This window comes from Schistocerca americana, chromosome 3, assembly GCF_021461395.2.
Source record: "Schistocerca americana isolate TAMUIC-IGC-003095 chromosome 3, iqSchAmer2.1, whole genome shotgun sequence".
Taxonomy (NCBI): Eukaryota; Metazoa; Arthropoda; class Insecta; order Orthoptera; family Acrididae; genus Schistocerca; species Schistocerca americana.
The window spans coordinates 314,447,958-314,472,413 of NC_060121.1; the positions used below are offsets into that span (position 1 = coordinate 314,447,958).

General features: G+C 39.1%; 1 protein-coding gene across 1 annotated transcript in view; it reads right to left on the reverse strand.

Annotated features, from left to right (window-relative positions):
* LOC124605975 (alanyl-tRNA editing protein Aarsd1) overlaps window positions 1-18,161 on the reverse strand; it is a 72,147-nt gene extending 53,986 nt beyond the window's left edge. The window contains exons 1-5 of the mRNA XM_047137940.1: window positions 17,803-18,161; window positions 17,587-17,715; window positions 17,077-17,236; window positions 16,902-16,994; window positions 2,382-2,503 (exon numbers count right to left, since the gene is read on the reverse strand). Of these exons, the coding sequence (XP_046993896.1) occupies window positions 2,382-2,503; window positions 16,902-16,994; window positions 17,077-17,236; window positions 17,587-17,715; window positions 17,803-17,841 (543 nt within the window). The 5' untranslated portion in view covers window positions 17,842-18,161. The remainder of the gene's footprint in view (window positions 1-2,381; window positions 2,504-16,901; window positions 16,995-17,076; window positions 17,237-17,586; window positions 17,716-17,802) is intronic.
* Window positions 18,162-24,456: the final 6,295 nt, after the last annotated feature.

Consider the following 24,456-nt stretch of genomic DNA (forward strand, 5'->3'; position numbering starts at 1 on the left):
AAATGACATGGCTGCTGAACAGAGGTAAAAGCCAGTACTGCTGAAAACCATTAAAACCTGAAGAAAGGAACCAACCACAGGAGGAATCCAATTAATAAATGGAATATTATGTAAGAGGAATCATGATACGAAGGGGTGGAAGTGATTGTTCATCATTCCAGCTCATCTGCGGCCAGCTTTCACAAAGTATTCCCAAGATGATCCAACATCTGGTCTCCCGGGATTCATGGAGACTGCAGACAGAATCAGATGCGGGCAGCACTGGCCATATCTCTCCTCATCCGTTATACATCATGTGAGCCAATGTAAGGAATGCCTGTGTCTGTTAACTCCGAATCATTTGGTACTAATCTTGCCTCCAGCAGCACCATTCCACTTAGCTGCAATCTACATCTTAGGGAGGTTCAGAACATTGAGAAATAGGACTCTATGGACAAAAGTATGCACTGCGTACTTCACCAGCTACACTGTCAATAAAGCTGTGGTAAATGCTGAATCTCCAGAAATTGCAAATTTCCTTTTTTTCCTCACAGGACACAAAATTTTGAAGCACACAGCACCCTATGTGAAGATCTCTGATCATGGAAAAGCTTTCCAGCCGAAACTAGTATCCGAGACAAGTTCATATTGCGACAGCATCCCAGAATGGAAACTATTTACCATCCACAAAAGAATGGCCTCACAGAAAACTTTAAGACACTGGCAGATACGCTCTCTATGTATGTTTATACTGACATGAGATTTGGATACAATACTGCCCATCATGACATTCGCATACAACACAGTGAATTAGAACACAACAGGCTTCACAGCATTCTTTCTACTCCATGGTCATGAGGCCAAAACAACAATGAATACACTGTTCCCATTTAAATCTGATGATACTCAGGACGATGACAGGAAAAACCTCATCACCAGGACCAAAGAAACAAGACAAACAGCTCATATACGGACCTTTAATGCCCAGGACAAGGAGATACAGTCCAAGAGACCTGGTGTGGACTTTTACACCTGTGCAGAAAGTTACCAAGTGTTACTTCACGCTGTATTGTCTCCTTTGTCTCCACCAGATGTCAAATATGAGATTGAGGATTATAACCCTTCATCAAGAACACAAAAGCATGAATATACTGTCAGTGTCCTATGTAAGAAGCCCAACTATAGTGCAGAAATATAGAACAATGATGGGACATTCACAAAAACAGATGACTGACTCAATAATCGCGAAGCCTGAATGGGAGTAGCTGCCTATGATTCGCATCATAGTGAAGAGAATGTAAGAACATGACCAGAACATAATGTTCCACCAGCACCATCTTACAGAGGACCGTTGGCAAGATTGAGATGCAGAGTGATGTAGTTGGCTCCAATAAGAACTTCAGAAGTATGTGTAGTGGTTAGCGTTGTTTCCTCGCACACGTGTCTGGTTCAAACACACCCACTAGCAATTATTTGTTGTTGAGTTATGGAAGTTTCTTGAAAAATCTTCTGGAATATTCAATGCTTGTATAAATACTTACATTCTGGAAAATTGTATGTTTGTATAAGCAGCTGCACACACTGTCCAGGAGGTCAGTTCTGTTTTAGCTGTATGCTGGTGATTGTATGCTTTCAATTCTAAGTGTTTTACTTCACTGATAACCCTGCTTTTGGATCTGAACTTTAGTGTAGTTACAACATGACAGTATTGATATCTCTTAGTCTCTTTCATACTCCTCTAATGCCTGTGCCAATAAGGCTGCACTAATGTCTGTGTACACAAAGGTATGCAGGTTGCATCATTCTGGTAAGACTCAAAATGTGAATGGAAAACACAAATACATCAAGATAACAAGTACCCACTGCCAAATATTTTTGTTATTTCCAGTGTATAGTTATGTTATTTGCACTGGTGTGTCACATTTAATGGCAAGTCATTGTGGTATACAAGAAAAATAGCTGGACCAAGTGCAGAGGATAAGAGCACTACCAGAAGGTTGTCCCATTTGTGCTAATTTTCCAGTCTGTACAAAAGAACAATAATACTTTATTGGTTCAAATGGCTCTGAGCACTATGGGACTTAACATCTGAGGTCATCAGTCCCCTACAACTTAGAACTACTTAAACCTACCGAACCTAAGGACATCACACACACCGATGCCTGAGGCAGGATTCGAACCTGCGACCGCAGCGGCGCGCGGTTCCAGACTGTAGCGCCTAGAACCGCTCGGCTACCCCGGCCGGCTATACTTTATTCCCGTCTAGCATTACTGCAACGGAAACATACCTCTAGTTTATTGATTTTACATTCCTGCTCTGCTCTGGAAAAAACACACACTGAAAAAACTTAAAATTTGTATGATTCTTAATTTTTTATGTCATTGTTTCAAACCTTACATACCTCATCCAACCACGGATCACCCTTACTGTATACTTTGACTGTGACAGGCAATGCTAGTCTTATTTTTTCGTTCACTATAGCTTCCCATTTATCCACAATGCTCTGGGTAAGACTGGTTGTAGCTGAAATACAAAGAAACAAAAATCTCAAATGTGTGGGAACCACCAACAGAACATATTGGACAGATATAAAAGATAAAGTACTGTGGTGTGCAAAAGTTAAGGACAAAAGTAACTTTTGTTGCTGTGCCACTGGCAAGCAACGTAACTTAACGAAACTTGGCTCATGCGTGTAAAGAATTACTACAGTATAGATAGAAAATAACCAAAAAACATAAGCAGTGAGACAAATTGAAATTACACTGATGTATCCACAATTTACGAAAGTCCCCTGGACAATACAAACAGGACATGGTTCTTAATACCATATGTGATCACCATGAACAGCAATGCATACTGCACAATGTGCTCCCATCCTGCCCCTGTGGTGATGAGTTTTTGTGGTAGGGCATTCCATTTGTTCAGCAGTGTGGCTGACAACTGCTGGATGGTTGTTGATGCACTGAAATACATCTCCCTGACACATCCCACACATGCTTTATGGAAATTAAGATGGAGGAATGGGCAGGCCAGCCATATGTTGAATATCCTCCCATGCCAATAACTCTTCAATGCACGCTGTTCTACATGGTCGCCCACTCTTGTCCGTACAGAGGAATGCATCCCTGAAAAAGATTATCATGGGGAATGAGTACAGTGTCACAACAATGTTGTTCAGTGAGTTGACCATGTTCAAAGATTTGGAGATCAGTATGCCCATGCAACATTATGACTCCCCGCAATATAACACCTAGACCACCAAAATGATGATGTTCAAACTATGTTCCCGAGTGCATTACGTGTTCCCACATCTTGCCATATGAAGATGCGTCCAGCATTGTTGAACATGTTCGTTTTTGTCATCCAAGTGTTGGGATGTGGGACGGCATAATGTTGTGTGTGTGAACTGGTCTGCAAGTCCATGAACATACAGTACATCTACCAGTCAACGTTTTCAGGGGTGCATTCGGCTCCGACTTCATTTTTTATGGATGACAACGCATGACTATGTCAAACAGTGCATGTGGAAGAGCTCTTGAAGCGAGAAGATATTCTGTGAATGGAATGGCATGCCCAATCCTGACGTAAATCCCACTGAGCTCATGTAGCATGTATTGGGGAGACTTATAGCAGTACATTCATGTGCATCAACAGACATGCAGCAGCTGTCAGGCACTCTGTTGGAGGTATGGAAAGCTGTACCACATGAAAATGTGGGAGCACATTGCAGAGCATGCATTGGGGTTCATGGTGATCACCATTAAGAATTATGCTCAACTTTAAGTGTAATTATTGTCTTTGAATATAAGTGTCATTTCTGTTTGTCTCATCGTGCATTTCTTTCAGTTACTTTACACTGACAGTGACTTGCCATGCGATCTTTTCATTCTTAAGTTTTGCATCCCAGTTTACTACCTGTTATCTCCAATTGGTTCCTTACTCTTACTTGTCACTGCTCCTCATTTTCGGCTTACTTTTAATCATGAGCAACAAGTCAAAAAATGGGTAGCACAATCACAAATAAGGGTAAGAAACCAAGTAAATAAGCAAACAGCAAAATTCATTCTGTTTCACTGAAATGTGCAGTCACTATCAAATAAAATTAGCAAGGTGGAAATTCTGTTATCATGGAAATAAGAGACATATTAGTTATGTATGTTAGTGAATAGCATCAGTTTTCTGCACGGTAATCTCTACTTGTGGAGGAGTATGAATATACGTAAGAAAAGGCTTCAAACACCATTCCTTAAAGTTCACTGACAAATAAGGGAAAGAGTTCGATTTTGAAACTACTACTACTACAGAAGTGACTGACCTAAAAATAAACAATGTTTGTGTATATGGTAGTCCAGATGGGAGTGTAATTACTTTCCTTAAACCTCTTGAGAATTAAGTCAAAGTACGAGGGTGGTCCCATAAGTACCCGGCCTGGCAGAGATGGTAGTTCTTGAAAAATATCTATCGATTAGAAAGTATACGATCTATGAAGCATATGTTTCATGTTTGAAGATGCCATATTGTTTAGTATTTGTTTGGCAGCCATCGATAGTGAACATTGTGAGTGAACTTGTGCAAGACCTCAGTGTCAACCAATATTAAAGCTGAGCTACAGTCTACTTTGGGACAGCCTGCTCCTTCGTTGGCAACAGTAAAATATTGTGTAGTTGAGTTTAAATGAGGCTGTATAAGCTGCCAAGACGAGCATCACAGTGGTCGACCAAATGAGGTCATTACTCCCAAAATGGTGAAGAAAACCTACAAAGCAGTACTGGATGAGAGTCGACTGAAAGAGCGCGAGCTAGCAGACAAAGTAGGCATTTCAAGAAGTGCAGTACATTGAATATTATCTGAACATATGAACATGAGAAAACTGTGTGCAAGGTTTGTGCCGCGTTTCCTCACACTCGAGCAACAACAGTGTCGTGAAGATGTTTCAGTTGAGTGTTTAGTGAAGTTTTGCAGCAACAAAGCTGATTTTTTTGTGCTGTTTCATAACCATGGATGAAACCTGGGTCCACCATTTCACTCCCGAGACAAAAAGAACAATCAAAACAATGGACACAAATTGGAGAACCGACTCCAAAGAAGGCGAAGACTGCGTCACCTGCGGGCAAGGTCATGGCGTAATTTTTTTTTAATGCACATGGGATAATTTTCATTGACTACCTTGAAAAAGGAAAGACTATCAATGACGAGTATCATGCAAAGTTACAGCAACATTTGGGCCAAGAAATCAAGCAAAAAAGGCCGCATTTGGCCAAGAAAAAAAGCATCGTTTCTTCAGGACAATGCACCAGCTCGCAAGCACGGTATTGCAGTGGCCAAAATTAATGACTTAAAGTCTGAATTGCAATCTCATGCACCCTATTCGCCACATTTAGCCCCCTCGGATCATTTTCTGTTCCCAAACTTGCAAATAGGAAAAAATATGCCACATTGTTTAGTATGGTCGAAGATTTTCCAACAAAGATGTGATGTCAGCAGTTAATGGCTATTTTGAGGAATTAGGTAGTTCTCATTATAAAAAAGATATCTAACCTATTTGACATCTCTGGGGAAAGTGTATAGAGCTGAAATGACATTATGTTGAAAAATGAATACATTTTTTTCCACTGGGGGCCAAACCACGCAATAAACCTGGGTTCGGTGTGGGGCAATGGTGAGATGGGTGGACTGCTGTTGTGTATTGTGGAGTTGTGAACCATTGAAGGAAACGGCGAGTCTAAGACTCTCTGTTGTTTCTAGGTCGCCAGTTCTGTCTGAAGTAGTTCTGGAGAGAATTGACACCATGAACCCTGCAAGGCTGTCGATAAATCTGTAAGAGTGTGAGGGGATGGAGATGTCTTCCAATCCCAGATATGCTAAATAATACTCATGTTTGGGGATTTTGGTGGCCAGCAGAAGTGTTTGAACTCAGAAGAGTGTTCCTGGAGCCACTCTGTAGCAATTCTGGATGTGTGGGGTGTTGCATTACCCTGCTGGAATTGCCCAAGTCCGTTGGAAGGCACAATGGACATGAATGGATGCAGGTGGTCAGAAAGGATGCTTACATATGTGTCACATGTCAGAGTTGTATCTTCAATCTTGAACAGTCCCCCGTTGACATGCAGGGTCCATGGATTCATGAGTGTCTCCATACCCACTCCACACCCACTCTATATGTTTTGAAACGAGACTCGTCTGACCACACAACATGTTTTCAGTCATCAACAGTCCAATGTTGGTGTTGACAGGCCCAGGTGAGACATAAAGCTTTGTGTCGTGCAGCCATCAAGGGCACAGGAGGGGGGGGGGGGGGGGCCTTCAGCTCTGAAAGCCCATATTGATGACATTTCATTGAATGGTTCGCATGCTGACACTTGTTGATGGCCCAGCACTGAAATTTGCAGCAATTTCTGGAAGGGTTGCAAATCTGTCATGTTGAGAACGATTTTCTTCAGTCTTCATTGGTCCCATTCTTCCAGCACCTTTTTCTGACTGCAGTGATGTCGAAGATTTGATGTTTTACTGGATTCCTGGTATTCACAGTACACCCGTGAAATGGTCATGTGGGAAAATCTCCACTTCATTGCTACCTCGCAAACACTGTGTGCCATCACTCGTGCACTGGCTGTAACACCACGTGTAAACTCACTCAAATCTTGATAACCTGCACTGTAGCAGCAGTAACTGATCTCACAACTGCGCCAGACACTTTATGTCTTATATGAATATTGCCGACCGCAGTGCCTTATTCTGTTTGTTTACATATCCGTGTGTCTGGATATGCATGCCTATACCAGTTTGTTTGATACTTCAGTGTAAATGATGTAATAGGCAATGTTAGTTCAATAAGGCTTTTTGAGGACAATGCTCTTGTATACAGAAAAGTCTCAACACTACAAAGTGTAGCAAATAGCAGAAAGACCAGCACAGGACCAATGCTTGGTACAGGGGCGCATAAACAAATGTAATGTACTGTGCATAAATAAGCAGAAAGATCAATCACTTTATAATTACATGATTGCAAAACAATCACTGTAAACAGTTACTTTCACAAAATATTTAGAAGTGTTATTCTAGAAAAATTTAAACAGAAACAACCACATAAAACTAATTGCAGGAAATGCAAATTCTAGACAGATTCATTGGAAGAATCTTCAGGAAATGTAGTCCACCAATAAAGAAGGTAGCTTACGAAAGCCTTGTTTGACCAAAACTTTAATATTGCTATTAGTATGTGATCTGTATCAGATACGATTGATAGAGGAAACAGACGAGATCCAAAGAAGGGCAGCTAGTTTCATTACAGGTTCATTTAATAAGCACGAAAGTGTCATGGAGATGATGAAATCCATTGGCAGACAGTGCAAGAGGGGTGTGTTCTGCCCCATGGTACGATTTACTGTTCAATTTATGAGAGCATGTGATCTTAGAAGAGAGAACAATACTTTTCTTCCTCCTACAGATATCGTGGGGGGGGAAAGAGTATGGACATAAAATCATAAAGGTTCAAGCCTTCACAGTGGCATTTGTTGTTCCAATGAACCATTTGGGACACACAGGAAAGGGGGTTAAGTGACAGTGGTATGCAAAGTTCCCTCCGCCACTGCTGCTACCAGACACCACCGCATTCGCTAGCTGCGAATCTACTGGCTGCACCTATGCCTGATGTCACTGGTAGTCAAACTGGTTCCTTCCAACTGGTGACTGTGATATTTCCCCACGAAGAATTTTATGTGTTGTCCGAACAAAATGGAATGCAAGACTGCATAATGCCTCAGAATACTGTTGTTCTGGGGAGGGGGGATCACAAGGGCTGCAGCTGGAGTGAAAATGATTCTATTCAGTTCTCAATTAAGGTATGACTTGAATGAGCTCCCACTGTAGCTGGCTGCACGTGTTAATATAATTCTTCTTCCCACTGATGAAACAAGGTGCAGAGATTTCTGCAGAAGGGAGATAACTTGGGTGAAAATTGGCCATATCAAAATGTAGCAAACTGTGATAAAATAGCTGGCAGTGCACAGCTAGAATAATTAGACTTCACATAACAAATGATTTAGACTGTAGGTTCTACAAGAAAGGATGCAAATATGCGTATGATATGCGCTGATGGCGTCTAATCGTTACATCACTGAACTTACGATTTCCAGCAGAATTAGGCTGCTGCAACATATGACAAACTTGCACAGACAATTAGTGATATTTAAGATACATATTCAATAAACAGTACATCATTTATTTAAAAAATAAGATTATTATTGAAGGTTAACTCAAAGACGTAAACCTTGTGTTGTGGCATGTATCGAGACAGGAGGAGTGGAAAGTAAGTAGAAGTCTAGGAGGAGTGGAAAGTAAGTAGAAGTCTACAGTACATCCTTTGTTTCATACAAAAGGAGAGCAAAAATAATCCATCCACTCTAATACATTGAGGTGGAGAATATATGTACATCTCTGTACAGTACTTAATTACAGGAACACCTTCTGGCCAACTTCTATCAACTTCAGGGTATGTACCTAGAGATCCACAGTTCATGCCTGGGAGTCATTAGCTGTTGAGTCGGCGCCTGACCAGTGCAGCACACACTACCACTGCAGACTTGCCACTGTGGATCACTATTACCACATACTGCAATGGGGTCCTGATCCAGTACTGCATGCTCAAGTTTTCTGCTCTGAGCTACACATCTATAACAGCCAACATGACCAGCCTCTGCAGAGTTTGTCACAGCAGAGTACAGACCACCTGCCCGAGGCTCAGTGCAGCACTTCATCGATGGTGTGCTGACAACGTAGTTTCACTGCCTGCTTGACAGGGTGCCGTTACACGCTTGTCGTTACATGAGGCACCTTACTGAGCTGAACACACTTCCTTGACCAAACCAAACTGCGTCTGGGGGCAAATGTCAGGATATTTGGCCATCAACACTACGATTGCTGTAATTCTTGCTCAGAATAAATGAATGCACATACCTGCTGTTTCTGTGACTTACTGTTGAATATCCACCTGGCTCCACGAACCTGCCGCACTGCTAATACACTCTCAATGACACTTACCTGCAGCGTGGTACCTAATCTCACCCGCCATATTGACACTCTGATATAAATGTTTAAACACTTCTGCTGGCCACCAAACTCCCTAAACATGAACATTATTGAGCATATCTAGGATGCCTTGCAACACGCTATTCACAAGAGATCTTCACCCCCTTGTACTCTTTCAGTTTATGGAAATCCCTGCAATTTCCTTCAACACTACTTCAGCCATTAGTCAAGTCTATGCCACGTCGTGTTGTGGCAGTTCTGCATGCTTGCAGGGGCCACCACATGATATTAGGGAGGTACCAGTAACACTAAATCGTCCAGTAACGAATATAGAATATTGATCCATCTGAATAGTTGCAGGCATTAACATGCCATTTCTTGCATTCAGGGAGGAATGCCGGTCCCACACTGAATGAACTTGACAGATTAACAACAAAAGCTTGTGGTGCCAGCTAGCTTGGATGTGATTTCCAGGCAGTTTCCCCCGCATCTGACGAGGCAAATACTGGGCTGGTACACACACCCTGCATCAGCCTCACAATTCACAAACATCTATAAAATGTCTGGACACTTTCCCATGGGATAGCACTAGAGGCACATAGATGGGGTGCACAAATTCCATTTCTAGAGGGGGGGGGTGTAGGTGGCAGAGGGGGGGGGGGGGAGCATACAGGAAGGGCATCGGCCACCCTCTATCACCAATACTGCCAAATCCAATAATTAAAATGCCCATTCCATGAAGACAGAGACATAGGCCAGGGAAAGAAGAAGAGGAAGAATTTACAATGTTACCTTTAAACCTGAATAGAAACCCTAATTCAACTTCCTTTTTTCCAACCAACCCTAAAGAAACTGTGTTAGTGACTCGACAGCAATAAGGAAAGGACAGACTGTGTTCACTACGTAAAGGAGGCACTGAGCCGCAGGAAGTACAATGAAAAAGACTGCTAAAATAGTTAAGATTTTGGACCAATTCCTTCTGAAACAGAAAACCCACACATTCACATATGCACAACACACAAACACTTGGCCATTGTCTACAGGCACTGGCACACATGCGTGTGCACTCTGCTTCTGAAGGAGGACTGTGTCTAAAGCTAAATTTTGTGTGTTCTTTTTCATTGTGCTTCTCTGTGGCTCATTCTGGACTTTTCACTGGTTGTGTTAGCGATTGTTTGGTTAGAAACAAAATATTCGACTGGACTGGATGAAATTTTTGACCATTTCACTGGCTCTGGTGCCCTCATTGCAATACCACAAGCCCATTCATTCAACAGTACATTGTCAACTAGAACCTTTCCTTCCTGTTGAAAGGTGGTGAAGCTGAATCCACTGGCCAGAAATGGGAAAAAAGGATATAGCAGCTCTGTTTATAGACAGTGTAACATTTAAATTACTGGAAACATTTTCCAGAAGGGGACATTAGATTTTCTTGGAAAGTGCAACATTTTATACACACACACACACACACACACACACACACACACACACACACACACACACACACACACACACACACACACACACACACACACACACACTCTCTCTCTCTCTCTCTCTCTCTCTCTCTCTCTCTCTCTCTCTCTCTCTCTCTCTCTCTCTCTCTCTCTATATATATATATATATATATATATATATATATATATATATATTCAGTTCACGGATGATAAGTATCATAACTGGTGGTAAGATGACAGAAGTGCTTCAGAATATACTATCAGACACTGAGTTGTATTGCAAACTGGTAATAAATAAAAATAAAATACAGCATGAAACATCCTTAACATCGGTTTGCTGCATAATTCTGGAACATATTCAGGTTAAAATATAATAAATTTCCTAGAGACTGAAAAGTCTATGTCCTTGAATAGACCACAGTTCTAGAAAGAATTGCTCATGCAAAACTCAGCTTTCTCTATTCTCACATGATATATTGCAAACTATGGATGAAGGGCAACAGGCACATTCCATATTTCTAGATTTCAAAAAAGCATTAGAACGGTACCTCACTGCAGACTTAACGTAGGTACGAGCATATGGAATAGATTTCCAGATATGTGAGTGGCTCTGACACTTCTTAAGTAATAGAATACAGTTTGTCATCCTCAACGGTGAGCATTCAGAGATAAGGTTATCATCAGGACAGCCTCAGCTAAGTGTGACAGGACCACTAACATTTTCTATATAAATAAATGATCTGGCACACAGGGTGGACAGCAATATGTGGTTGTTCACTGATGATACTGTGGTGTAGGGGGAGGTGTTGAAGATGAGTGACCATAGGATGATAGAAGTGGACTTTAACAAAATTTCTTTTTGGTGTGATGAATGGCAAATAACTCAAGATGTAGAAAAACTTAAGTTAAGGCAGATGAGTAGGAAAAACAAACCAGTAATATTTGGATACATCATTTAAATATCTGAGCATAATGTTGCAAAATGATATGAAATGGAATGAGCATGTGAGGACTGTGGTAGGGAAGATGAATGGTAGACTTCGGTTTATTGGGAGAATTTTAGGAAAGTGTGGTTCATCTGGAGATGACATACGCGACACTAGTGGGATCTATTCTTTAATACTCCTCAAGTTCAAATGGCTCTGAGCACTATGGGACTTAACATCTGAGGTCATCAGTCCCCTAGAACTTAGAACTGCTTAAACCTAACTAACCTAAGGACATCACACACATCCATGCCCAAGGCAGGATTCGAACCTGCGACCGTAGCAGTCGTGCGGTCCCAGACTGAAGCGTCTAGAACCGCTCGGCCACTTCGGCCAGCGAACAGGAAGGGAAACAACAAATAGTGGTAGAGGGTACCCTTTGCCACTCACCATATGGTGGCTTGTGGAGTGTACATAGATGTAGATTTTTCATAATGTCAAGAGAACTAGTGAGGAGGACATAAAAATTCAAATCCCAGACAAAATAATGTAAGTGTCATTAGTACAAAATTTCTGGGGTCTTGCTCCAAGGCTATCTTAGATCGGATACACATATTGATGGTATATTTAGAAGATTAAGTATCATATGTTGTTTAAAGAATGTGCCTGAAAACTGTTGCCGTAAGGACTGTGAACAGTGCTAATGTATATCCTGCCGTAAGGAACAGGGATACTTTTTGGGATAACTCACCATCCTGCCAACTCTTTTTTTTATGATGCAAGATAGAATAATAAGTGTCTTGGCAGGAATGAAGATCAAGAGGGAGTGTACCCAGAATGCCTAAAAATATCCATAATAAAGTTGGTCCATAACAAAACAAGCACAACATCACATGACAATTACCTGCTCATTTCACTTGCCCCAATTATTTCTATTGCAACAAAGCACCGAATGTACCAGTAGACGAACCAATATTTTAAATATAATAAACTAATCGGTTCTGTACAGTATGGCTTTAGATCTACCCTACTTACTGTGAAAGCAGTAGACAGAATCATAACAAAAGTATACGACTGCTCTGAGAATAAGCCACAATGAAAAATAATTCTGGCAGAAGAGTTGAAGGGAAAGGCGATTCAGTGTTACGAAAGCTATGTGAAAAATTAGGCTATGTAAAATTACGAGATGTTAGCAAAATGAACCAAGATGCACACACCCAGCATTGACTACACAAGAACAGGAAGAAAAAATTAATGTTACTGAATGAAGTAAAAGTTCTCTGTGCCTCATTCACCAACAAGAAGGAGCCAATAGCACTAGGTTATAATTGTACACTTTTCCAGAGAAAAGAACCATTACAGCAGTGATCAACCAGGCAAACTAGATGTATGTGAACCATGTGCACTCAATGTAATCACTCACATAGAAGATAAGTACAACAGCAAAGACAGTCCTGGTTCCACTCTCACAGAACACAACATCCAGAGATATATAAGCAGAGAAGAAACCCAGCCATCACTTAGCATAATACATCTGAAAATGTAACAGCTTCAATACCATAACCAGGCAAACAGGTTCCAATGACCTTGCTGTACTTGGAGACCTTAACACTGGTGTAAACTCCAACAACTTAGCTAATATGAAATTTTTATATGTATTAACTTCATACAATCTTAAAAATATTGTTACCATGGGTACCAGAGTCTCAGAGTCTAGTTCTACCAGGACAGATTATGCAATAATTAATGAAGCTGCTGAAGACACTGAAGTATAGTAATATAGACTTTTCTTTCTCAGGCAACCTTGCACAACAGGTAGAAAACAGAAAGACACCTCCTTAAATAAGACCAAAAACTTCTGAAAAGAAATGAGTTATGAGCAAAAGTAACATCAACTCTCAGAAAATTAAACTAGCTGAGGAGAAGCGGTATAGAATGTACTACGAGGAAGGATCAGTTAACAAATGGGAAAAGTTTTATAACATTCTATTGAGATACTGATTCCGGCCGTCCCATTAAAGAAATGCAAACAGGGCCAATACACAGTGTAAGAAATAACAACCAAAGACTTTCAGCCAGTATTGTTAAACTAAGGCAAATTTTTAATAACCTAGATACCCTGTACAGATCAAGAAGACATTTTCAAACAAAAAATGTAACACAGCTAATAAAACATTTAAAGTGGAACATTCAAACCTTAGAAAACAAGTCCACAGTAATGGAATATCTCAATCCACAACTGTAAGAAAGGTGTCCTGGAAACTAATTGACAACAAAAGATTTCTGCAACTAAGGACAACAACCCCTTATCCATTATTATAAAAGAACCAAAAGTATTGTGTAATATTTTTAATAAACATTTCATATCACCAACAGGAAAACCAACACACACTTTAGAAAAATACCAAGAGATACCAAATCACACCCCTCAAGCAGCAAGTTTTGAATTTGATGATGTTAAAGAAAATTATATAAGCAAGATAATCCTAAGATTAAAGAACAAATACTCAGCTGAATGGGATGGTGCGTCGAATGTAGTAGTTAAAAAAAAGGAATAAAAGAAATAGTCAAACAGCATCTCATAAACTGTAGTATTAGAGAAAGAAATACTAACAAAGAGATAGAGGGGCTGGCCAGTACTTACCTCAGCTCAGTACAGCCGATAGATACACATAAAACAGAACTGAAAATTTACATTCCTAGCTTTCAGAACTTTGTTCCTTCATCAGGGAGGAGAGAGGGGAAAAAAAGGGAAGAAGGGAAAGTGGATTCAGTTACTCACAACCATGCCTCCATCCTTGCCACCCTCCCTGTTTACCTTTCCCTGTTGCTTCATAACCTGGGTTGTGAGTAACTGAATCCACTTTCCCTTCTTCCCTTTTTTCCCCTCTCTCCTCCCTGATGAAGGAACAAAGTTCTGAAAGCTAGGAATGTAAATTTTCAGTTCTGTTTTATGTGTATCTATCGGCTGTACTGAGCTGAGGTAAGTACTGGCCAGCCCCTCTATCTCTTTGTTAGTATTTGTTTCACATCTTATATGAGATTTTCCATTAATCATTTAGTATTAGAGAAAGCATTCACTAAAAATAAGAATTGTTAAACCACAGCATAAGAAGGGGAATACAAAAGAGATATCAAACTACATCACATCATTGATCCCTACCTTTAGAAAAGTTTTTGAAATGGATATCCTTTCTCAGCTCTCCACTTATTTTACAAAGAACAAATTGTTAACAGAAACACAGGATGGCTTTAGGAAAGATCTGTGCACAACTACCGCAGTTGCTGAATTTCTCCATAAAGTGTACACTATCTTAGACCAAGGTATGAAGACAGCGGGCATATTCTTAGAACCTACTAAAGCCTTGTGATTCAGTCAACCATGGGTTGCTTACTAAGAAAGTGAAGGCTTCCAACATTGAGGTCTCATCCATACAATTACTCACCACACACCTGACAAATCGTGAACAGTGTACTAAACTTTCACGTTAAAGACATAATAAGGTAATGGATTTCCAGTCTTCTAGATATACAGTAATCCAGGGGGTACTACCAGTATCGATCCTCAGTCCGTTTCTTCTTTGTTTATGTCAATGACATGACACAACCCTTCAACTCACATCTAGTACACTGTGCTGTTGACACTTCCCTCTTATTTTATGAAAAAGAGAAACATTACAATCAGCTGCAACTATAGGTGTTTAAAGTAACCACATAATTTCTGCACCAGGGTATAAACACTATCATCAGTAAAACAGGTTCTCATAAACAATATTTGTGGTATTACATCAGCAGAAACAGGTAACGTCAAATTTCTTCATGTCCACCTTGGAAAAATTTCTCCCTTTTGTAGATCACATTACTACTGTATATTAGTAAATCAGCAGTAGCTTGTATCTGCTAAGTCACTTGGCAAGTAGTCCAAGTTAAATACTAAAAATTGTTTACCATGGAACAATTAATGGATTTATTAATTATTGTATTGCACTGTGGGGTTGTGCAGCAGACCTGCACATGAATAGAGTACCAGTATTACAGAACAGAGCCATTAGGTTGGTGCAGAGAGACCTGTCATGAAACCTTTGTCCAATATAAATATTTAACAGTATATTCCTTGTATTTGTATAAACTTCTTATACTTTTTCTGAATAGTAAAAACAAAGTAAATAAGTGCAGTGGTACACATATTTATGACACTAGAAATAAGGGTAACTACTTCAGGCAAAGGACAAAATTACAATGACTGACAATAGTCAGTATATTAATGGGCAGATATAGTTCAACAAGGTGCCCCATGCTTTGAAAACTTGTAAACCAAAGCTGTTCCACTGGGAGTTAAAAGCCTTCTTAGTAAATAAATGTTTATATTCACTCAGTGAATTGTAATCTTACTTGCCCTCTGTTGTAACATGTAATATAATTAGAATATTAAGATGAATGTATGTACCACTACTGTATGGGTTATCTATGTTAATTACTCAATTTATGTATGACGTTTGCAAAAGTCGTCAGTCTGATAATGTACGTGCAAAAAATGTACATGAATAAATAGTGGCCGGAATATTGGTGGGAGATCAGTATTTGAATTGGAGTGGATCACCAACTTATCTTCAAGAGTCATTGTGGATGTTAGCTAACAAAATTACGAAGCATCATTTATGTATCTTAGTGGTGTGTAATTACTAAATATGGAGCAAATCTTGCCAAAGATGAATCTAGACCTGTCACTAAGCAGAACATCAGTCTGCCACTACAATGAAGTATTTGTATTTATGTTCAATGATTTTGTCAACTCACAACCAAAATAACATTTCAAAATAATTTAGAACTTTTTACACGCTACGGATTAGTCTATCAAATAACAAAGTGGGGGTTAACGAAGATTACAGTTTAATGGTAAAATGATGATGAGATTATTAGAAACAGGGCAGCAGCATAAGTCAGTAAAGATTGGTTGTATCCTTTTGAAAGGAAGGACACTATGATTTGCTGTAAGCAATTTCTGAAAACAATGAGAACCCAACATCCAGAGGGATTTTTTGAACAGTGTCCCCACAAGTGCATGTCTGAGGAGTGGGTGGGCACAAATAAATTTCAATGTAGACTGCCTTCTGGGCCGAGTAGCAATGGGAAAAAAATAGTGCTTTCAATAATGTGATACACTGTATTCTGGATTTTGTCCTTTAATCTGATCAGTAAAACTACTAGGTCTATTGTGCATGTGCTTAACTGATGACATTTACTAAAATTTACTCGACCACAACAGTGAAATGTTAAAATAAAAAGCCAAATGATTATCTTTTCAGTAATATCTAAAGTGATAAAGCAAAGCCAGAGAATTTTGATTCCATTCCCATAATATGGAAATGACGGAAGTCACTTATTTGTTCCCCCCCCCCCTTTTTTTACCACTTGTAGTCATACAGCTTGATAATTACTTACATCATAGTGACAAGTCTGAGCTGCCATCTAGGGCAGTTGTAAGCTTTCACCTAAAAAGTAATATCTTACCAAGTTCAACATATGACGTTTCTTCACCAAGCCACCAAGAAGTCGTGGGGCAATTGAATTCAGTTTCACCAACAGCAGAGAGAAGGTGCTGCCCTGTTACACAGAACAATTAGAAACCAAGACGAAATTATTTTCCACTGATCAGCAGAAAGGATGTAATGTTACAACAATTTACCCGAATGTTGCTGCATGTGATCAAACCTTCTCTCCCAGTCTACTTTTTGTTTCACTGTTTCTCCAACTGAGAACTTTGATTGAACAAAATGAACAGCTTCAGCACCTCGTCGATTAACCTGAATCACTGGTGTTTCATTTAAGTATCCTGTATCTGATGGCTGTAAGAAAAAAAAAATGTATAATCGTCAGCTTCACCACAACCAAGAATTAGAATGGTGTTGGGTTGGGGGCACATTCCAATCTTATGCTTTGCAGCGATGTTGAGTTAAATTCTGTCTTTTTTCCTACTAAAACTTGAATTAATCAATAATGAAGAACACTGGCCAGTACGAAAGACGTGTCACAGTACAAAACTGCATACCACAGCTCGGTAAAAGGAAGTCACACAAAATTGATGTACTAACAACAGCTATGACACGAAGCAGACTACATTACCCATGAACACTTCTCATGTAACACGTTATTACACACAATCATCATGGTCTGAATATTACAGCCTGTTACTCACCTGTCCTCCTCCCTCAGGAAACAAAATTGTGTCTTCTAAAACCACTTCAAACCCATCAATTGTTTGTTTCTTCCCATCTTTTACTAAATCTAGTTTTGCTTCAGCACAAGACACGACTTTAGAAGAAAACTACACGGAGAAAAGAAAACAATCAAAATTCGTACTCTTGTTATACGCAACAAAACAAATTAATTGAATACAACTATTCAAAATTACCTCTCGCAGAAAACTGTCTGCTTGGCAGGCAAATACCATGGCTTATTATTTTAATTCCAGCTATAACAAAGGACTGGGTCCGTCTCTTGCAGACTTATAATTATTAATTATGCTCTTCTACCTCTTCTTTACATGCACTAACATGCAAATCACTCAAAAGATAAGCATGATCGTCTGCATCTTGTATTTAAACTTAAAGTAAACAATGCATCAGTGTGGCCAACACTCCAAAACAAAATAAGCTAATTGCATCCACGAAAAAAGCCAGAAAAAAAAATCTACATCTATACTACTGACAACCGTGACGTGCATGTCAGAGGGAATTCTACCAGTTATTGACGTTTCTTTCCGTTCAGTTCACATATGCAGCGCGGGAAGAATGATTGAATACCGCTGTGCATGCAGTAATTATTCTAATCTTATCCTCATGACCCCCATGGGCCGGTTGTACAATCTCGGGATAAATCCAAGGATAACTAACCGAGGAATAGGTTAACTACGGGTTAACTTGGGGTGCGTGTGGTAAGACACTATTTCGCTCCGCGGTTGGTTAAGCCGGGTTCACACATGCAACAAAAGTGTCGGCACTGCTAGTGGCAAACTGCAGATGCAAGTGTGAACTCACAGTTTTTAATGGCGCAATTTAAGAGATGCAACTTTTGTCATGCCGCAGAACTTTCAGCTTGGTTGTACTTTGTTGCACCACTTTCCTACCACCACTACTCCCTGGTGGCAATATTGCAAAACACAAGCAATCTGTCACAGTTATCGTGCAGTAATTGCCGTTGTACTCTATTCGATTTCAGTTTGTTTTTATATTATTTCTGAAAAAAGAGAAAACAACGCTCGGCAGGTACGCTTGCGCAGCTTCTAGAACTACAATAGCAGCAACATATGTTTGATTTTGTGTAGCAGTGTGTGTGTGTGTGTGTGTGTGTGTGTGTGTGTGTGTGTGTGTGTGCAAACCAATGACATATCCCGCGAAGGAATGATAATTAAACTTAATATTTGCAACCAAAAGAGCGAGTCGTATAAACTTCGTAATTCTTGGGACCAAACATTGTATAAATCGTGCATCATATGCAGGAAAGGACTCCACAGTGTGATGTGGTAGCTCTTAAACTAAAAATTAGTTATTCAAAATACCTATATCAAAATCTTGGAAGAGTGGCGTTGATAAGTATGGTAAAAGTGTGCAACTGTTTCTAGTCACATAAGCGAGACAAGACCGAGATAGCCAGAGCGATGTATCCCGAAAACCGTAACCCACAAAATCCGTCAGTATGCAGCAATAACAACACTGATGCTGACAGGCAAACGTACACAGAACATTCTACACCGAATCTTGTTGTACCGCAAAGAAAACCAGACTTTGGTAATCAAATGATTTTGCCACAGCGATGCGTGACAACAAGAAACAATCATGATAACGAAGCAGAGTGTACTTGTAAAAAGGTAAATGCAACACCTGCAAATGATAGCAGTTCAATGCAACTAACAATTCTGATGCATGAAGAGAGTCTCATCAAGCATCGACAGTTTCAGATCTTCAATGAAGAAAGCAAAAGAAACGTACACCCTGTTGCATTTATCCATAATTTCAAAAGTGTTCTTCCAAAGTCATGGTCAGAAGAAAAAAAGATACAATTTGTAATATCACATATCTCTGGTGATGCGTCATTATGGGCATTAAATACCGCAGATACTTGTAAAACCTTTCATGACTTCGAAAAGGCGTTTTTAGACCAATTTTGGTCGGCGTCTATTCAAGAGCGACTTCGTAAAATAGAATACAATGCCGAAGTATACAATCCGAAATCAGGTTCATTGAGGAAGTATTTTGAAAAATATGTTAACATGACCAAATACTGGGATGAGCCAGTTACCACTAGAGATTTGTTATGAGTACTAAAAGCCAGACTACCAATCCACATTGGAGAGAAACTGTTCAATGTTACACACACCGACTTAAAAGAATTTCTGTCTGTAATCGATTCCTTGGATCTTGTGCAGGAGGACGCCAGAAATCTTCTGATGTCACCAGCAATATAAACAGTCCGAACGGAAAGAATTCATGGAATTCAAATAAGGTAAATAGGGGCGAAGGTAGCCCTAAACAAAAAAAAAATCTTATGTAAAAAGCAATTACAACAATAACAGTAATAGAAACCAATGCAACCAAGACTGTGGTTACAACGATAATAATAACAAGCATTATAGGAAAGCCAAAGAATACCAACAGCCGAATGGTATTCCAAGGCACCATCACAATCAGAATTCAAATTTTCATAGTGACATTAATAACCGAAAAAGACGGACTGACCACAGACCAAACAGTCCGTACAAAGATAAGCCAAAGAACATGCGCGGAGATAACGAGTATTGGAAGCACCCAGGACCAAGCCATTGGCAACCGTCGCAAGGTTCTTTTAATACAGGCCAGCTGGTAAACTATGTCCAAGCTATTCCGACGTCAAACAGCCAATATCCACTGTGGTGGGGTACAAGCAGGCCACCTCCAACAGAAAATTCACAAAATGTAAAAATAACAGAAGTACCTTCTGATACCAAACAAAATTCACAGAAGCCGACAAACTAATTGCGGTCCCTGTAGGCCTTCGCCAGGCGACCGAGGGCAACAAGGAAGGCAATAGGTCGAAGAAGCACAATATAAAAATGATTCGATATCAGGATGGAAATAAATTAGAAGATGAGCTATATCAAGAACCTGTCATTTCTGATAAGATAAAAAAGGAAATAATTCAAGCAAGTGTCAACGGGAGTGTAAATGGGATACCAACTACAATTCTGCTCGATGCAGGTGCCAATGTATCCGTAATGAATATGCAATTTTTCAAGAAGGTTTCGCAACTAGGAAAATTGCCGATCTTACCCGTCCCAAATTGCAAGGCTATTGGAGCATGGGGAAATAAGACACAAACCATAAAATTCCAGACACAGGTGGAAGTTACCTTTGGAAATGATCGCTTGACATGCACGTTCCTATTGATAGATAACTTATCTGTACCAGTGGTAATTGGACTTGAGTTCCTTCGGGAAAAGGAAGGTATAATTAATCTTGCCCGGGGGAAGTGTGATCTTAATCACCAACAGCGACCGATAACTTTGATGTTGAATCGGGAGTTTGGTGCAAACCTTTCATTAATGCAAAAGGTACACCTTTCTGTCAGTAAACAGAAGATGTTAATGTTGAACCAAGAGCACCCGCAGATACGTAGTCAAAACCAAAATAACGATGTACCCAGCGATGCGAATGACATTGTGGCAACAATACAAGAAAAAATAAAGGAGACAACTTGCCTTAATACTTCTGAGGCTAAGTAATTGACCGAATTATTGTCTGAATATCATGAAGTATTCGTTGAACAACCTGCTATCATAAAATATTATCAGTATAAAATGAATGTATTTCTGCACAAGACCTATTGTAGAGCAGCTTACTCGGTTCCCTGGACTGGGGGCTATATTGCCATAAAGACATGAAAAAATATTTGCAATAAAATGTTTGTATTTAGAAAGGACTAATAAGAGGTGCTAATGTACTGAACATTAATAAACGTTATGTTTAGTTTTAGTAATGCAATGATATTATATGTTTGTTAGTTTGTAGATTTACACGTCAAGTGTCACAATATAATATTCTTGAAGTATTTGTGCAAGGAGATAAGAATCTCCATGATAAACACATTTTAATAAAAGAAATCAGTATCTTCATAAAAGTTCACTTAAATATTATTGTATTAGATGTAATAAATTTTATTATTTTTTTTGTAGTGTACATATCAATGAAATGCATAAAATATTTTAAATGAGATTGAGTCATATAGTCCCATACATGCAACAAGTGTTGGTCATGTGTGAGCTGTGTGATCCTGTCAGCCACCTCTCGAATAGTATCTGACTGTGTACTAATTAATGTACACATTTCAATATGAAGTCATATAAAATGACTTATCAGGGACATTCCGGTTAAAAGAAGTCAAACATGGATCTCTGTCCCAAGAAATGATAAAATATGTGTATTTGCCATGAACATGGAAATGTACTGTTATCTCGATTGTTCAAGAATGATCTAATGATCACAACAATGTAGCAGATTCCTAAAGTTTTATACTGTATGATGTTTACGTAACTGGATAAAATTTTGATCTTGTTATTCAGTCATTGTAATGCGAAAATATGTGCAAATGTACCAGACCTCTTTTCATGAAAGATGTCGTTCGCATATAGACTGTGTGTAAGTACTATGGACATGTACTCGCAGCAATCAGAAACTTGATCTGTGTCTTACGAGAACTGCACAGAAGTCTAGTGGACACTGATTTATTTAGCGAAAAATGTGAACAGTGATCAAAAAACCTTAAGAACACTCATGTAGTGTCGAAGGTAACAGCAACACTATGGACGTTAGGTTCTGTTGCCAATATTATCAGTTAAAAGGAACTCGTGACCTGTAATAATTCGATTCGGAGCGTCTATGCGGGTAAAATATTATGTGACTGACGGTAGAGCCAGCCGCACCGCACAAAAACAATGCAACGTTGCCTTCGCAGTGCGTCGCGAGAGAGAAAGTGTAATCACATTCTCCGTGTATACACAAAGCATGCTATCGAGACGTGTGTGATTAACAGTGCCGTGATTGAAATGTGCATACTGTGATGAATTCCTAAATGAATCACTACATTGTATTGAACAGTGTCAAGATACAGGACAAAATTAGTTCCTTCAGTGTGAATGCGAGTGATATGGACACTAACAACTTTTCTCCACAGGATGGTAAGAGTTTTTATCTTGTCACTGACACATGTATTTTGACATTTCATGTACCCATCTTGAACTGAATGACGAGGCACAAGAGAATCCAGAGCTGCTGCAGGGGTAGTTCCGGCCGGCAGCAGAGCGCAGTCCCGACGCAGCCGACGGCAGTTGACGCTACGCCGAAGCGGCCAGGGGCGGACCGGCGGCAGTCACCACCTGACTGCGTTCCGACGGGTCGATGTGGAAGAAATTTTTGTCATACACAAGAAATATATTAAAACTGTTAAAAAAAACATCATAAACCTTCAATGTATTTCGCACATACGACAGAAACATAAATTCTATTCCAGTTTGTACAATCTCAAGTAGTAAATAGTAGGTGAATGTATTGTCTTGAAGCCCCTTGGACGGTTTAGATCCCGGTTTTCCGATTCCAGCTAACCCGAATTGGGGGGGAATAAGATAATCCAGGAAGTATCCGAAGCAATTTCCGAGGCAATACAGTCAAGGAGTTTTTTTTCTTTTTATTGCTCAAATCAAATACAATTTTCTGTGACAAGTTACACTGAAGTTAAATATTCGGACAATAAAACAGTGAATCTTCGTGGATTATGTGGACTGATAAAAAAAAGGTGATGAGAAATAAACATGGTGAATAAACTATTTTTTTTATCAGCCCAAGGGGCAATATAACATCCACAATACATTTATTTTTTTATTACGAGTTGAATATGAACGTGTGGATAATATTCGTTGAGTTCTGTAATTATTTCTTAAAAAGATCATAATTATGTAAAACAGAGACAATATTTGTCTCTCATTCTTTGTTAATCTATGTCAATCTTTTCTTTTGTTTTGTACTCTTTTGTCATCTTCTTCTGATGTACATCGCCGACACAAGAAGCGAATCGATTTGAGGTCTGTTAAATGAAAAACATTTAATGTAAAATTATTGTACTTTTATGTTCACTTGCTGGTAAAACAAATAGAGCCAAATGCGTTAAAACTATTTATGATTAATTATTGAAAATGCACTTCCTCTTTTAATTATAATTTTGTATTAATTGTTTTATCATAGCTGCAAGAAGTGCAGCCATTGTTAGTTGCGATTACATAGCAACTTCGTCTGTACTTCTAGTTGGAAATAGCATGGGTTTGTGTTAAACTAATTTGCAAAAAATTTAATAATTTTTTTATTGGTGGCATCAATTTAAATGATTTATTGGGAAAAGAAAAATCTTAATTAAAAAAGAAATCGTCTATCTTATGTTGGCCGCCATCTTAACTTTTATTACAGCAGCAAATTTAAATTACTTGAAACTGCAAAATTTCAATATTCCGATATGTAAGAAATAAGTGTGTACTGGTGGTACTGAACTCTATCTACAAAAGAAAAAATTAATCGAATCAGACTGCATTTTCTAAGAACAGTGCTGATGGTATTTATTGTTGAACAAGATTTCATTGCTGATGTATGAGGCCAAAATTAAACTACGGACGAATCATGGAGAAAAATATTTTATGGTAGCATACGTCAGTGTTGTGCGCGGGTGGTATTCTGTGGTTCCTCTTCATGATCAATTTGCTAAGAATAATGAAATCCATCGAAGACAAAAAAATTATAAAAGCTCTGATGTACGATCTGTAATTTTAGTCATATGAATACAGCTTACAGTCAACATTATTACACTACGTCAGGTGGAATTCTTGTGCAATTTGAACAAAATAATTATCCGGGAGAAGTTGTAGTTTGAATAATGCATTATACATGTGTATAATATTGTCAGTATCATTTACAAAATCAAATCAATGCAACTGCTAAAAAAAACAGAGTGAATTCAAACCGCAGAATACCATAGAGTATCGTATCATCCA